This window comes from Canis lupus, chromosome 16 (assembly GCF_048164855.1).
Source record: "Canis lupus baileyi chromosome 16, mCanLup2.hap1, whole genome shotgun sequence".
Lineage (NCBI taxonomy): Eukaryota > Metazoa > Chordata > Mammalia > Carnivora > Canidae > Canis > Canis lupus.
The window spans coordinates 50,021,372-50,038,268 of NC_132853.1; the positions used below are offsets into that span (position 1 = coordinate 50,021,372).

The window sequence follows — 16,897 nt, forward strand, 5'->3', positions numbered from 1 at the left end:
TTGGAATTACCCATACCCGAGCTTGTTTACACAATCTGCATTGTAATATAATGCACATAGTTTGTTAGATTAATACGTTTTTCAGCCTTCCATTTCTATGTCGATAATTACTATAGATGGATTCTCAAAAGAATCTAGAAGAGGGGATCCCTGGGTGGGCGCGATCCTGGAGACCCGGGATCGAACCCCACGTCGGGCTCCCGGTGCATGGAGCCTGCTTCTCCCTCTGCCTGTGTCTCTGCCTCTCTCTCTCTGTGACTATCATAAATAAATTAAAAAATTTTAAAAAATCTAGAAGAAAGTACCCTGTCGATACAAGGTTAATTGAAAAGAGTTCCAGGGGAGTAACGACTACCATTTGAAAGAAGTTAAGGAAAGGGTTAGTTTTTTAAGTGGAACAGTACTAGCCGGCACACTGGTAACCAGTGATCATTTGTTTTCATTGCAGATTCTTTCCACAGGCAGAAGGGAGCTCTGCGCGATTCTGTAATCTTTCTCAGAAAAGAAATACGAACAAGCCCTAAACCCTCCCTAATCACAAAGAAAAATATGGGAGTGAGTCGAGAAGATAAGATAGTAAAGAACTTGTACTTTATTTGAAAGCACTTCTGCCATGCTCATGGTCTTCTGAAACATTTGAACAAAACCTTTCCAAAAAGCAAGTATATAAGGATTTTTTTTTTCTCAAGGCCAATTGTTTGATACAGTGGTTGCTTTATATTTATTCTTGGCATCTTGTCTCTTCTACATGCTTTTTTCTTCTTACACCAAAAGCTGTTAATGCTCCCAGTCAACAGCCCCACTGCATATTTCCTCACATAGCATTCACTCTGTTTTCACTTGAAATCACTATATTAGTTCCAATAATCAGTCATTTAAAATGTCAAACAACTTGGGCCCTTTTGACAAAATGTGGTAAAAGTATCCTAAACCTAACTTCTTTAGAATTGGTTGGTTGACCTGTAAAACTTATTGTTCTCTGAATTTTGAAACACTCAAAAGCATTTTTCTGAAGAAATTTGGAAGACATGGCTGTTGAGTCCTTTTTGTATCAGACTATATACTGAACTGTATCTTCAGCAATACTTCTCAGGGGACCTATGGGGTCCCTCTGCTGGTGAGCTGCAGGAGCTCTTCTAGCTGGGTGGCATGGGTTCAAAGCCTGGAAAGGTTAAGAACACTCAGACTGAATTATGGCCTTGGGCGTCAACCTGGGACATGGGTAGTTAATTATTTCATGCTTTCCTTTGAGTTCCAATCAGTGGAAATACTGGTCTGTGTAAGCATGTGTTCTGGAACTGAAAGGTGGGGAAGGGTGTCCTAATTTGTTCTCCTTAAAGTTTCACAGAACATGTAGCAGCCCTAGATAATTAAGCTGGTTTAACAACTTTAAACAGACTTTGTGGTTCTTTTCTCATTGCAAAATAAATACATGTTTATTGTAGAGCATTTAGACAAAAAAAAAAAAAGAAACTACCCCATTCCATCCTTAATTTAACCCATTAAACTCTTTGACTTGTATCCTTCCACTCTCTTTTTTCTAATTTATTTATAGAAGTCACTTTTAAGTTAAAATAGTTTTAGAACTGCTTTCTGCCTTCTTTTTTCACAGCTTCATTGAGGTATAGTTTACATACAATTAAATTCATCCATTATAAGTGTACAGTTTGACAGATTTTCATTAAAAAATCTATACTTGTGCAACTACCACCATAATTAGGTTCTAAAACAACCCCTTAAAGTTTTCTCATGGCTCTGAGCAGTTGTAGTCTGTTTTTTTTTTTATTTTTAATCTTTTTAAAAATTTTTATTTATTTATGATAGTCAGAGAGAGAGAGAGGCAGAGACATAGGCAGAGGGAGAAGCAGGCTCCATGCACCGGGAGCCCGACGTGGGACTCGATCCCAGGTCTCCAGGATCACACCCTGGGCCAAAGGCAGGCGCCAAACCTCTGTGCCACCCAGGGATCCCTGTAGTCTGTTTTATAACTTGATAATACCTTGTGAATATCATTCTTTTGCTTGAATGTTCTCTCTCTCTTTTTTAATTTATTTATTCAGAGAGAGAGAGAGAGAGAGAGAGGCAGAGACACAGGCAGAGGGAGAAGCTGGCTCCATGCAGGAAGCCCAACGTGGGACTCGATCCCAGGTCTCCAGGATCACACCCCTGGCTGCAGGCAGCGCTAAACCACTGTGCCACCGGGGCTGCCCTCTCTTTTTTTTTTTGGAATGTTCTTTTCTAACATTGTTTTAATGACCCTGGTATTGTTTAATAGAGCTGTATCATGATTTACTGGCCATTTAAGCTACTTTAAGTTTCTTACTATTATAAATCCAACATGATAAACATCTTTATAACTAAATCATTTTTTTAAAGATTTTATTTATTAATGAGACACAGAGAGAGAGAGAGAGAGTGAGAGAGTGGCAGAGAGAGAAGCAGGCTCCATGCAGGGAACCTGATGTGGGACTCCATCCCGGGTCTCTGGGATCAGGCCCTGGGCTGAAGGCGGTGCTAAACTGCTGGGCCAGCCGGGATTCCCTAACTAAATGATTTGTATATTCACGATTGCTTCTTTAGAAATAATTTCTAGAAGTGGAAGTACTGAGTCAGTGGTTATAATTAGCTGCATTACTCAGCTGTAAGGTCAGGGCATTTTATCTGTTCATTCATTGTTATATATCCAGGTCCTAGAATAGGGGCCAGCATGCAGTATGCAACTCAATAAATAATTGTTGAATGAATGGCTGAATACCTGTTGCTAAACTGTATTCCATCTGCAAGATGCCAGTTTCTACTGTCAACCACAGTGTGGGACAGATTGATAGACCATATTTCTGTACATTTTAGAATTTCCAGGACAGAAAAATATTCTGTCCTGTTGTCCTATTGATTCAAGAAAATATTCCAGGAATTTGAATATTTTGGCATCGAAATTACAGCTCTTAGATTGCCATTACAGTCATAACCATATCAAAAAAAATCTGTCAAACCATAAAACTTGTTTTTGAGGTAGGAACATGGTGACTTATCTATAAGATTCTTTTTTTAAAAAATATTTTATTTATTTGAGACAGAGCGAGTGAGAGAGAGCATGAGCAGGCCAAGGGGCAGAGGGAGAGGGAAAAGCAGACTCCTCGCCAATCAGGGAGCCTGACACCAGGCTCAGTCCCAGGACCCCGGGATCGTGACCTGAGCTGAAGGCAGACACTTATCCTACTGAGCCACCCAGGTGCCCCAAGGTTCTGTTTCTCAACATCATAATATTGTAAAGAATGGTAAATAGTGTTAGATAGTTTTGAATATTCAAGGTAACATAAATTTGCTTCAAGTCCAATTCATTAAATAGTTTTAGGAGCCTTCACAATCTTCATTGTTTTTTTCTGGCATGGTATGATTTCATATTATAAGCCACTGTCTCCATCAATATGGGACATGTCTTTTCCTTTTTCTAACAGGAAAAAAAATGTAATGGATGATATACACCTAAACAGTATTAAAATAGTAAATTGTATGCATATTTTTTCCACAATAAAAAGTACACCTCCCAAACTTGTAATAGTTATACATGCACATCTTTATTAAATGCACTAAAGAACAACAGCAACAAGTGTAATGGATGAGATCAACTATTTTTAAGAGGGATCCAAGAGATGAGCCTGATGACGCGTGACTAAGGAGCCATAGGAACACCCAAATTTAATCAAGAGTCCCTGGGAGAATCAGGGAAATACAAATCAAAACCGCAATGAGATACCACCTCACACCAGTGAGAATGGGGAAAATTAACAAGGCAGGAAACCACAAATGTTGGAGAGGATGCGGAGAAAAGGGAACCCTCTTGCACTGTTGGTGGGAATGTGAACTGGTGCAGCCACTCTGGAAAAATGTGTGGAGGTTCCTCAAAGAGTTAAAAAGAGATCTGCCGGGATCCCTGGGTGGTGCAGCGGTTTGGCACCTGCCTTTGGCCCAGGGCGCGATCCTGGAGACCCGGGATCGAATCCCACGTCGGGCTCCCGGTGCATGGAGCCTGCTTCTCCCTCTGCCTGTGTCTCTGACTCTCTCTCTCTCTCTGTGACTATAATAAATAAATAAAATTAAAAAAAAAAAAAAAGAGATCTGCCCTATGACCCAGCAATTGCACTGCTGGGGATTTACCCCAAAGATAAGATGCAATGAAATGCCGGGACACCTGCACCCCGATGTTTCTAGCAGCAATGTTCACAATAGCCAAACTGCGGAAGGAGCCTCGGTGTCCATCGAAAGATGAATGGATAAAGAAGATGTGGTGTATGTATACAATGGAATATTACTCAGCCATTAGAAACGACAAATACCCACCATTTGCTTCGTTGTGGATGGAACTGGAGGGTATTATGCTGAGTGAAATAAGTCAATCGGAGAAGGACAAACATTATATGGTCTCATTCATTTGGGGAATATAAATAATAGTGAAAGGGAATAAAGGGGAAAGGAGCAAAAATAAGTGGGAAATATCAGAAAGGGAGACAGAACATGGAAGACTCCTAACTCTGGGAAACGAACTAGGGGTGGTAGAAGGGGAGGTGGGCGACGGGTGGGGGTGACTGGGTGGCGGGCACTGAGGTGGGCACTTGACGGGATGAGCACTGGGTGTTATTCTCTATGTTGGCAAATGGAACACCAATAAAAAATAAATTTATTAAAAAAAAAAAAAGAGTCCCTGGGAGATGGTGATATTATTCCCTGGAACTGAAAGATCATGTCATCTGCTGCCTCTGGCCTCTTTTACAAATAATCAAAAACCTAATGTGATTTATGGTCACATAAACTCAGATGCTTATTACTAGGGGAGCCATTAGGGGCTCATAGGGGTGGCTCTGTATTGAGATAAGTGCCGGCATTTGGCTTTTCTTCTTCTGCCCAGGCACTTTTGAGCCAGGTGGAGGCAGCAGAGCGCAGCTGTTTGCTGGGGAGATAACCGCATGACCTCTGTATACTAGTTAAGAATTAGGAAAAGGAAACCAAAATAATCAACGTGATAGATCACATCAATAAGAGAAAAAAAACAACCATATGATCCTCTCAGTAGATACAGAGAAAGCATCCATTTCTGGAAAATACAGCATCCATTCCTGATTAAAACCTTTCAAAGTGTAGGGATAGAAGGAACATTCCTCAATATCTTAAAAAGCCATTTATGAAAAGCCCACAATGAATATCATTCTCAATGGGGAAAAACTGAGAGGCCTTCCCCTAAGATCAGGAAACACGACAGGGATGTCCACTGTCATCATTTTTTTTTTCCACTGTCATCATTGTTATTCAACATAGTACTAGAAGTCCTAGCCTCAGCAATCAGACAATAAAAAGAAATAAAAGGCATTCAAATTGGCAAAGAAGAAGTCAAACTCTCCCTCTTTGCAGATAACAAGATACTGTATATAGAACACCCAAAAGACTCCACCCCAAGATTTCTAGAACTCATACAGCAATTCAGCAATGTGGCATGATACAAAATCAATGCACAGAAGTCAGTGGCATTTCTATATGCTAACAATGAGACTGAAGAAAGAGAAATTAAGGAACCAATCCCATTTACAATTGCACCCAAAACTTAGGAATTAACCTAACAAAGAGGTAAAGGATCTATACCCTAAAAACTACAGAACACTTCTGAAATAAAATGAGGAAGACATAAAGAGGTGGAAAAACATTCCATGCTCATGGATTGGAAGAATAAATACTGTGAAAATGCCTATGCTATCCAGGGCAATTTACAAGTTCAGTGCAATCCCCATCGAAATACCATGGACTTTCTTCATAGAGTTGGAACAAATAATCTTAAGATTTGTATGGAATCAGAAAAGACTCCGAATGGAGTCTTTCTAGAGTTGGTAGGAGGCACAAGCACGGTTTTGCTAAAATGTCAAGTGTTGAAAGTGAGAGGGACAGAATGATGAAGGTAAGGTGGGCAAAGTGTTGTTTGCTGTCATGGCCCTTAAACTTATCTCAGTGAGGTTGAATAGTCAGAGGAATATTGAAAAAGAAAACCAATGCTGGGGGCATCACAATGCCGGATTTCAAGCTGTATCACAAAGCTGTGATCATCAAGACAGTATGGTACTGGCACAAAAAAAAGATACATAGATCAATGGAACAGAATAGAGAACCCAGGAATGGGCACTCAACTCTATGGTCAACTAATATTCAACAAAGCAGGAAAGAATATCCACTGGAAAAAGGTTAGTCTTTTCAATAAATGGTACTGGGAAAATTGGATAGCCACACACAGAAGAATGAAACTAGACCATTCTCTTACACCATACACAAAGGTAAACTCAAAATGTATGAAAGATATAAATGTGAGACAAGAATCCATCAAAGTCCTAGAGGAAAACTCAGGCAACAACCTTTTTGAACTTGGCTATAGCAACTTCTTGCAAGATACGTCTATGAAGGCAAGGGAAACAAAAGCAAAAATGAACTATTGGGACCTTAATCAACATAAAAAAGCTTCTTCACAGCAAAAGAAACTGTCAACAAAACTAAAAGACAACCTACAGAATGGGAGAAGATATTTGCAAATGACATATCAGATAAAGGGCTAGTATCCAAGATCTATAAAGAACTTATTAAACTCAACAGCAAAGAAACAAACAATCCAATCATGAAATGGGCAGAAGACCTGAACAGAAATTCCTCCAAAGAAGACATACACATGGCCAAAAAGCCCATGAGAAAATGCTGCGTATCACTTGCCATCAGGGAAATACAAATCAAAACCACAATGAGATACCACCTCACACCAGTGAGAATGGTGAAAATTAACAAGACAGGAAACAACAAATGTTGGAGAGGATGGGGAGAAAGGGGGACCCCCTTGCACTGTTGGTGGGAATGTGAACTGGTGCAGCCACTCTGGAAAACTGTGTGGAAGTTCCTCAAGAATTTAAAAATAGAGCTACCCTATGACCCAAAAATTGCACTACTGGGGATTTACCCCAAAGATACTGATATAGTGAAATGCCAGGACGCCTGCAACCCTCAGTTCATAGCAGCAATGTCCACAAAAGCCAAACTGTGGAAGGAGTCACAATGTTCTTCAACAGATGAATAGATAAAGAAGATGTAGAATGTGGAATGAATGAAGTGAGTCAAATGGAGAATGTAGATGTGGAATGAATGAAGTGAGTCAAATGGAGAAGGACAATCATCATATGGTTTCACTCATATGAAGAATATAAGAAATAGTGAAAGGGATTATAAGGCAAAGGAAGGGAACTAGTGGGGAAAATTAGAGAGGGAGACAAACCACGAGAAACTCCTAACTCTGGGAAACAAAGGGTTGTGGAAGGGGAGGTGGGTGGGGAAATGGGGTAACTGGGTGATAGGCACTAAGGAGGGCACTTGATGGGATGAGCACTGGGTGTTATACTAAATGTTGGCAAATTGAATTTAAATTTAAAAAATGTAAAAAAAAAAATAGAAGGAAACGGAAACCACATTATGACTTAAACTTTTTTACTGGTCAGAATTCAAAAGATGTCAACATTTCCAGGTGCTAAGAATGTACTAGACAAAAGCAAGAAACCATAATTTTGAGATCTATGAAAAAGTAGTTTGCAGTGAGCTGTTTAGAAAATGTAGAAATTTCATTGTTGAGACCCTTTGAAACCTTTCCGTTTTCTTTTTCTTCCTGTCTCTGTATCACATTCACTGATATCCGAGGATGAAGAGAATACAAAGTTGTGGTAGGTATTCCTATTCATGTATGCATCATATAACTTTAAGTCCTTCGGTGAAAGTAATTCTTGGCAAACATTCCAGGACCATGTATAGGTAGAAAAGGTGTCATAAAAGGACTCATTTTTAGTGTCTATTCCAATCAGATCCCCTCGGATCTTCCGCCAGAGGTTTAGCATGTTTTTCCGGTGTTCAAGGGCAATTCCCAAGTTATAGGTATCTGTAGCCCTCTTCACCTGCAGTGAGAGAACAGACGTTTGCAGTAGTTACTGTAACATATCTTTGACTTATGAACCACAATTCTAGATATCTCAAGACTTACATTTCCAGGCTAGTTGAAAATCAGTGAGGTTATACATTGGGTGGAACCTCTTGAGGACATGTGAATTAGGAGTTGGTGGGCAATCAAAATGTCCACTTTGGGAATAATGAGATAACACATTTATGACAATATTAAGAACACAATATACTAAACCAAGGAGGAAATGTGGGATGGAAATAGTCTCTGGTTCTAAAAGGAGTGCCAAGGATGGCATTCAATCCAACCTAGGGCAGGGAGGGAGAAGATGCTAAATAGTTCCTTAAGGATTTGACCAGATTGAGGGGGTCCATTCCAGGGAAAGGAGACAGCATAAATAAAGGGTCAAAGCTGATAAGCCTCTGGAGTTGGTAGGAGGCACAAGCACGGTTTTGCTAAAATATCAAGTTTTGAAAGTGAGAGGGAGGGAATGATGAAGGTAAGGTGGGCAAAGTGTTGTCTGCTGTCATGGCCCTTAGGCTTATCTCAGTGAGGCTGAGAGCCCTTTTCTCAGTGAAAATCACTGAGTGTAAGTAGTAGTAGTAAGCCACTGTTGCTGATGGAAGCAAGACAAATCTCAGTGTGTGGAGCAGAATATATAGTTGAAAATCCTGCCACTATGGAGAGGGAAACATTCATCTGCAAGGACAGGGATGTAGCTAGAGCTTCACGTTAGATCAGCAGCTGTGTGGAGAATGGGTGAGGCGAGCAGCTGTGAGGGAGGGATAGGAGGTTGGAGGGTATCGTCCAGGTAAGACCTAATGAGGGCCTCAGTTAAGGCAGTAGGGAGAGGATGAAGAGGACAGATTTGAAAAATCTTCAGTAGAACAAGAATCGCCATATTTGGTCATAGGTGGATGTGAGGAGTGAGGACAAAATATAAATTAAGGATGACTCCTGGCCTTCTAGTTTCAGTGACAGGGTAGATGGTGATATCAACCCCTGAGATACAGAATCCCCAATGAAGAGCCAGTTTGATGCAAGATGATGCGTTTGAATTGGACATGTATAGAGTTTGATATGCTAAGACAGTGAGGTCAAAATGTTCATCAGGCAGTGAGATGAGTCAAAGGTACTGGAGAGAAGTCTAGGTTAGTGACAAACTTAACTTATACCTTATCAGTATATAGGTGGCAGCTGAAACACTGAGGGTAGACTGAGATCATCTGAAGAATACTTGCCCTAGCTTTTCCTTCACTTAACTCAGAGATCCCCAGTGTTCTGCTGGGTTACAGGTATGCCACCTTACTGATTTTCTCAAGCTTCTTAGCCCTTGAGGCAGCTGCTGCTGTAGGCTGGAGGTCTCTGGCTATAAGTAGCCTCCATGTACTTCAGCATGAATATGCACCAGAGGTTGGGCCCACTCCTTTGTCTTTTTGTGGCATGTAGTATCGACCACCTGTAGCTTCATTGATCCTCATATATCACCAATGTATATTTCCTTCTCTTATCTTCCACCTTCACTCCAAGCTCATGGAGTGGAGGAACTATGCCCCCCTCCCCCCTGCTGTGGTATTCCCTACTCCTAGACCTTTTTTTTTTTTTTTAAGATTTTTATTTATTTATTCATGAGAGACACACACACACAGAGAGAGGCACAGACAAAGGCAGAGGGAGAAGCAGGCTCCATGCAGGGAGCCTGACTCGGAACTCGATCCTGGGTCTCCAGGATCACCCCCTGGGCTGAAGGTGGCACTAAACTGCTAAGCCACCCGGGCTGCCCTAGAACTTTGTTAATAGTGTATAAATATCTACTAAACAAATGAATGGATGAGTGCATATAACAGGAAGAGCAGTAGGATGGGACTAGAAAACAAGGAAATACCAAGCCTTAAGGGATGAACATTCAGGTAAGAAAAGGAAGAGGAAGGGACACAGAGTTGCAAGATGCAGTATTATAAAGGCAAGGAAGGGCAGCCCCGGTGGTGCAGCAGTTTAGCGCCGCCTGCAGCCCAGGGCGTGATCCTGGAGACCCTGGATTGAGTCCCACGTCAGGCTCTCTGCATGGAGCCTGCCTCTCCCTCTGCCTGTGTCTCTGCCTCTCTCTCTCTCTGCATCTCTATGAATAAATAAATAAAATCTTTTTTTTAAAAAAAAGGCCAAGGAAGCAGAAAATGTCGAGGAGAGTTTGATCGTTAGTGTCAAATGTAGAAGGGAGGTGCCATGAAATACTAACACCCTAGTCTGTCTCTGTGGAGTACAAAAGTTGCTAATATGTCAGGACACAAAAGCAGACAGGCAGCATAGAGTTATGGTTAAGAGTGTGGATTCAAGGAGCCAAGCTCCTCATATTTATAATTCTGGCTCTATTACTTCCTCTATTACTTCTGCCTTTAGACAAGTCAATCTCTCTACACAGATCTATAAAATGACAATGATAACATCTGGAAGGATTGTTGTGATAAGTAAGTGAATTAGTGCCTGTAGAGTTCTTGTAGAGTGCGAATGCCTGGCACCTAGGAAGTGCACTTAAACTCTTCTTCTTTTAGCTGCTGTAAGAAATAGCACTCAATCATGATTCCCTTAGTACACCTGCTCACTATAACTGCTGGTTTACTGCTTTAACTAGTTGCTATTTCCAGCAAGACACAAACAAATGTCCCAGAAACAATGCTAGGTATGGTTCCATGGGTGATTAGCAGGATGAATTATAACAGCTAACATTTGAATCCATTGGATCATAGAGCAAGAAGCATCATTACAATGAGAAATGATCTTGTCTTATTTTAAAGATGTAGAGCTGGAAAAAAAATCTTTGGGATGTGTGGTTGTAGTATTGAAGTGGAAAATATTCTTGTCAACACATTTTGGGAAGGGATGCAACAGTGAACACTCACATGCTGTTTAATAGCAGTTGCATCCATCACTGTCCAATTCTGCTTCTTCTTGAATATTTGGTCAATAGCCAGGATGTCACTTGGATAGCCTGAGACTGGGTCGATAGGCTTTATATTTTCTGCCTTTATGCATTAAAAAAAGAAGATTAAAGATATATTTTGGGTTGAATTATATAACCAAGACATAATAAACAGAAACACATCATATTAGGAAGGGGTTTGTATTGATTTATAAGGTTATTGCTAAGCCACCTGTCCATATTTTGTGGGCTCCTGGTATAGCGCTGTGTATAAATGAACATTTAGCAAATTCTCTTTCATAATGAAACTTACTCAGATATGTAGACCAGAAGATGGTTTATGTGTGGGATAGATATGGAGGGTGGAGGGGAACCAACTCTGTCCTGGCCAAATTTTCCAAGCCATCTTACTTTCCAAACTTCAACTGGGGAACTGGCTGTTTTCCCTGTTCCTGGGCTGCTGAACAGTGCTGGTAGAAATCATGTAAACATGCAGATTGCTTGCTTGCTTTTTCTTTCTTTTCTTTTCTTTCTTTCTTTCTTTCTTTCTTAAGATTTATTTTTAAGTAATCTCTACATCCAATGTGGGGCTTGAACTCACAACCCCGAGATTAAGAGTTGTATGCTCTACTAACTGAGCCAGCCAGGCGCCCCAGATTGCTTTCTTTGAAAACGTGTAGTACCCAGTCTCATCCAGGCCCTTGGGACTGCTTGACATTACTTTTCTTCATTGAATGCTCTTAACCCTCTTATAGACATTCATAGCTGTCCTCCTAGTGGCTGCTGGAAAACCAGATCTGCACACTCCCTCAGCTAATGATCGTCTCACCAGGACTAGATAACATTAATTCTTTTAACTCTTTTTTGCACCTTAGGATTTCTCCATTGTGTTGCCTGATTTTTCCTCTTTGCTGTTGCTTCTTCTTCTTCTTCTTCTTTTTTAAGATTTTATTTATTTTTTCTTGAGAGAGAGAGAGAGAGAGGCAGAGACACAGGCAGGAGGAGCAGGCTCCATGCAGGGAGCCTGATGTGGGACTCGATCCCAGGACTCCAGGATTACGCCCTGGGGGGAAGGCAGGCGCTAAACCACTGAGCCACCCAGGTTGCCCTGCTGCCCTGTTGCTTCTTCTTTTTAAAAGATCTTATTTATTTGAGAGAGAGACACAGAGGAAGTGTGCAAGCTCGGGGGAGTGGGAGGAGCAAAGGGAGAGAGAGAAGCAGATTCCCCACTGAGCAGAGAGTCCAACATAGCACTTGATTCCAGGACCCAGGGGATCATACCTGAGCTGAAGGCAGATGTTTAGCCAACTGAGCCACCCAGGTACCCCTCTGCCCTTGCCTCTTATATGTAAGAGTTTTTTTCTGATTTCCAAGGCCCCAGTATCTTTATTAATTTCCCTCCTGGACCATTTCCCTTAGATTTTCCTTGTTCCATGGCTGGCTTCATGGGTGTGTGACCTGTTCAATCCCATAGGACTATGCGCTTTGAAGATCCCTGAATTTGGTTTATTGCTCTGCTGTTGCTGTCTTTAAATTCTTAGTAATTTTTGGAGAAGGGGCCCTAAATTTCCATTTTGCCCCTGGCTCCACAAATTCTGTAGCTAGTCCTGCCCCCTCTTCCATCTTCAGTTTCTCTTCCTTGGGCAGTGGTTGCCAGCTTTGGCTGCATGTTGGAACTTCTAAAAATACTGAAGCCTAAGCCCCATCCCCAGCTCTAATTGGATAGGGTTGTGGCCTGAACACAGGGTTGTTCAAGGCTCTCCTTGGTAGTTCTGTTGTGCAGCCAGGATTGAGAATCACGGCTCGGGACGCCTGGGTGGCTCAGCTGTTAAGTGTCTGCCTTCGGCTCAGGCTGTTATCCCGGGGTCCTGGGACAGAGTTCCACATCAGGCTCCCTGCACAGAGCCTGCTTCTCCCTCTTCCTCTCTCTCTCTCTCTCTGTCTCTCATGAATAAATAAATAATTTTTTTTTTAAAGGAGAATCATGACTCTCAGGGCCCTTCTTCCCAGCTACTAATGTATTCAAGCTCCCCCTGTCCTGAAACAACTTTTCCTAGATTCTGATTCTGCAATGTTCCATATCTCTTTTCCTTAAACAGATAACATTTTTTTTTTTGTAAAATCAGTTGATTTCCTTTTTTAATTTTTTAAATAAAAGATTTTGTGTTTTTTATGTTTGCTTTATGTTTCTGGAGATGCATGATAAATATTTCCCATTGTGACTATGGATTTACTTATTCACCTTCTTAGCATGCATAATGCCTTTAAAAAGTCTAATCCTTACAATTCTGTTAACTGTCACCTTATCTGTCAATTTGCTAGGTGCATACACATTCAGGATAGTTATATATCTTCCTGATGAGTTAAAAAATTAAATATCATCTTTATCTTTAGTTATGTTTTCCTTAAATTTTACTTTCCCCATATTAATAGATTGATACTGGCTCACTTTGATTTGTATTTGCCTGATGTATCTTTTTCTGTCCTTTTACTTTCAAACTTTCTGTGTTATATTTTAGGTGTGTCTCCTTTAAAGAATATATGTCTGAAAATTATTAAAAATCAGTCTTAGTATCCTTTTAGACTTTGAAAGATGATCCATTGTTTGTTTTTCCCTTTTTAATACTTTTTAAAAAACTAGTATATTTTATCTTTTATTGTGATTGCTTATATATTTGGATTTTTCTGCCTATTTTGTTTTGTACTTTCTATTATTCCATGTTTTCCCTTTTTTTCTTGTTCTTTCCCCCTTCTATTTGACAGTTACTTGTTTTAATAATTATTCATTAAATTATTCATGATTCATTTTACTGATTATCCTCACATTTTAAACACTTATTATAACTTTAATGAAATATAGATTTGGCCAATATCCTAAGTCTCTACTCAAACAATAAAATGAACTTGGAAAACTTTAATTCTGAATACAACCCTCCTCATCTCCCTTGTCACTGTGGTGTATGGTATTTTAGTTCTTGTTGATTAGTACTCCCCAAACCAGTAATTCTTTTTTCTTTCTCCTTTTTTATTATTTTTTTAAAAGATTTATTTATTTATTCATTCAGAGAGAGAGAGGCAGAGGAAGAAGCAGGCTCCATGCAGGAAGCCCGACATGGGACTCGATCCCAGGTCTCCAGGATCACACCCTGGGCTGCAGGCGGCGCTAAACTGCTGCGCCACCAGGGCTGCCCCTCTTTCTCTTTTTTTAAAAAAGATTTATTTACTGAGAGAGAGAGAGAGAGAGAGAGAGAGAAAAAGAGAGAGTGTAGGGTGGGGAGGGCAGATGGAGAGCAAGCAGACCTCTTGCTGAGCGGACAGCCAGTTGCAGGGCTCCATCCCAGGACTCTCAGATCATGACCTGAGCCAAAATCAGGAGACGCTTAACCTCCTGGGCCACCCAGGTGATTCTTTAAATTTATTTTTTTAAAACATTTTAAAAATATTTTATTTATTTCTGAGAGAGAGAGGCAGAGACACACACAGGCAGAGGGAGAAGTAGGCTCCATGCAGTGAGCCCACATGGGACTCGATCCCAGGTCCCCAGGATCAGGTCCTGGGCTGAAGGCAGCACCAAACCGCTGAGCCACCAGGGCTGCCCAATTCTTTAAATTTAAATAACCACTGTGGCTACCATTATTGGAAGTCTCAGGCTTAGATTGTGTAGGATTCTGTGAGTTATAGTAAAGATTTTGGCTTTTACTCTGAATGATATGAAAAGCCTTTGGAAAGTTTTGAGTTGATTTTAGTGGAGCCACTTTGGTTGCAGTGTTGAGAATAGACTGCAGAGAACAAAGATAAAAGGGGACCATTTAGGGGATCCCTGGGTGGTGCAGCGGTTTGGCGCCTGCCTTTGGCCCAGGGCGCGATCCTGGAGACCCGGGATCGAGTCCCACATCGGGCTCCTGGGGCATGGAGCCTGTTTCTGCCTCTCTCTCTCTCTCTCTCTCTCTCTGTGACTATCATAAAAAAATAATAATAAAAAATAAAAATAAAAAAAGGGGACCATTTAGGAAGCTATTGACACTTTCTCTGCTGATATGATTAGAGACAATCTTGCTTTCAATGAATAAAGGTTTTGTATTATATTTTCCTTTCATCCAAAAGATATTTAGTCTCCTATGGGCCAGGTTCTGTTCTAGGTGATAGGGATTGTGAAAGAAAGAAAGTACTTGCCTAAATGACCCTTATATTCTGAAGAGATTGACAGTAAACAGATAAGGATCACAGGTGGAGAGCTTAGTGTTGGGAAATAAATTTATATCATTTTTTAAAATTTATGATAGTCACAGAGAGAGAGAGAGAGAGAGAGAGAGGCAGAGACATAGGCAGAGGGAGAAGCAGGCTCCATGCACCAGGAGCCCGACGTGGGATTCGATCCTGGGTCTCCAGGATCGCGCCCTGGGCCAAAGGCAGGTGCTAAACCGCTGCGCCACCCAGGGATCCCGGGAAATAAATTTAAAGGGGAATAAAGTTTCCCTAATGTCCAACTTGTCCGTAATATCTGCCTGTGGATATGATGAGTTCATCTGCAGAGATAAAGATCAAGTCTGCTACTGTGATACTCCTCTATAGTATTTTTTATTTTTTTAAAAAGATTTATTTATTTATTCATGAGACACACACACACACACACACACACACACACACACACACACACACAGAGGGGGCGGGGGCAGAGACACAGGCAGAAGGAGAAGCAGGCTTGCCACAGAGAGCCCGACATGGAACTTGATCCCAGATCCTGGGATCACGACCTGAGCTGAAGGTAGCTGCCCAACTGCTGCACCACCCAGGCGTTCCAAGAGTCTTTATTTTTTAAAAAGTTTTTATTCAAATTTTGGTTAGTTAACATACAGTAATATCAGTTTCATGTGTTCAATATAGTGATTTAACACTTGCATGCAACACCTGGTGCTCATCACAAGTGCCCTCCTTAATCCCCATCACCTATTTAACGTATCCTCCTACCCATCCCCTTCTGGTTACCATCTGTTTGTTCTTTAGAGTTAAGAGTCTGTTTCTTCTCTCTTATTTTTTTCCCTTTGTTTCTTAAATTCCACATATAAGTGAAATCATATGGTATTTGTCTTTCTCTGACTGACTTCTTTTCCTTAGCATAATACATTCTAGCTCCATCCACATTGTTGCATAATGGCAAGATTTTTTTTAAAAGATTTTATTTATTTATTCATAAGAGACATAGAGACACAGGCAGAGGGAGAGGCAGGCTTCATGCAGGAAGCCTGACATGGGACTCGATCCTGGGTCTCCAGGATCTCAACCTGGACTGAAGGCAGCACCAAACCGCTGAGCTACCCGGGCTGCCCCCAAATGGCAAGATTTCATTCTTTTTTATGACTGAGCAATATTCCATTATGCATATATGTGTGTGGGGGGGGGTGTGGGTGTGGGTGTGTGTATGAGCTTTCCCTTTTCTCTATATCCTTGCCAACACCTGTTGTTTTCTTCTAGAATCTTTAAAAATTTTTTATTTTACTGTGGTAAGAATACTTAACATGAAATCTATGCTCTTAACACATTTTTTGGTGTACATTTTGTTAATTACAGGCACAGTGTTGTACAGCATATCTCTAGAATTATTCATCTTGCATAACTGAGATTGTATGCCTGCTGATTAGCAACTCCCCATTACACCCTCATTCCAGCCTTGGAGACTCTTAAACCCTATGCCTGGAAGGCCTTCTAAGAGGTTCTTTTTAATTAATTAATTAATTAATTATTCTTCTAAGAGGTTCTATTGTAATGTGAACACCACGTGGACTTCTGGAACCCGGAGATGCCTCACACGGTGGGCTGGTCTCCAGTCAAATCTTGATGTTGTTTTGCAGGCTGGGAGGCCTGTCATAAACCAGGAGTAAGCCCAGAGCTTCCTCAGAGAATTTCTAGAAACCAAGGCATGGTGGCCTGACAGCTTAAAACTCAGAGCTTGAAGGAGGCCAGAAGATGTAGCTGGACTATAAGTAGAGTTCTAGTCCAAGGGCAGGCTGGCGCCTCTG

At 41.0% G+C, this 16,897-nt stretch overlaps 1 protein-coding gene across 8 annotated transcripts in view; it reads right to left on the reverse strand.

Moving 5' to 3' along the window:
- Positions 1-7,486: 7,486 nt before the first annotated feature.
- EFCAB3 (EF-hand calcium binding domain 3) overlaps positions 7,487-16,897 on the reverse strand; it is a 60,550-nt gene continuing 51,139 nt past the window's right edge. For all 8 annotated transcript variants that reach the window (XM_072781349.1, XM_072781348.1, XM_072781347.1 and 5 more), the window contains 2 exons: positions 10,861-10,983; positions 7,487-7,961 (listed from right to left, as the gene is read on the reverse strand). In XM_072781349.1, coding sequence (XP_072637450.1) covers positions 7,635-7,961; positions 10,861-10,983 — 450 coding nt within the window. In that variant the 3' untranslated portion in view covers positions 7,487-7,634. The remainder of the gene's footprint in view (positions 7,962-10,860; positions 10,984-16,897) is intronic.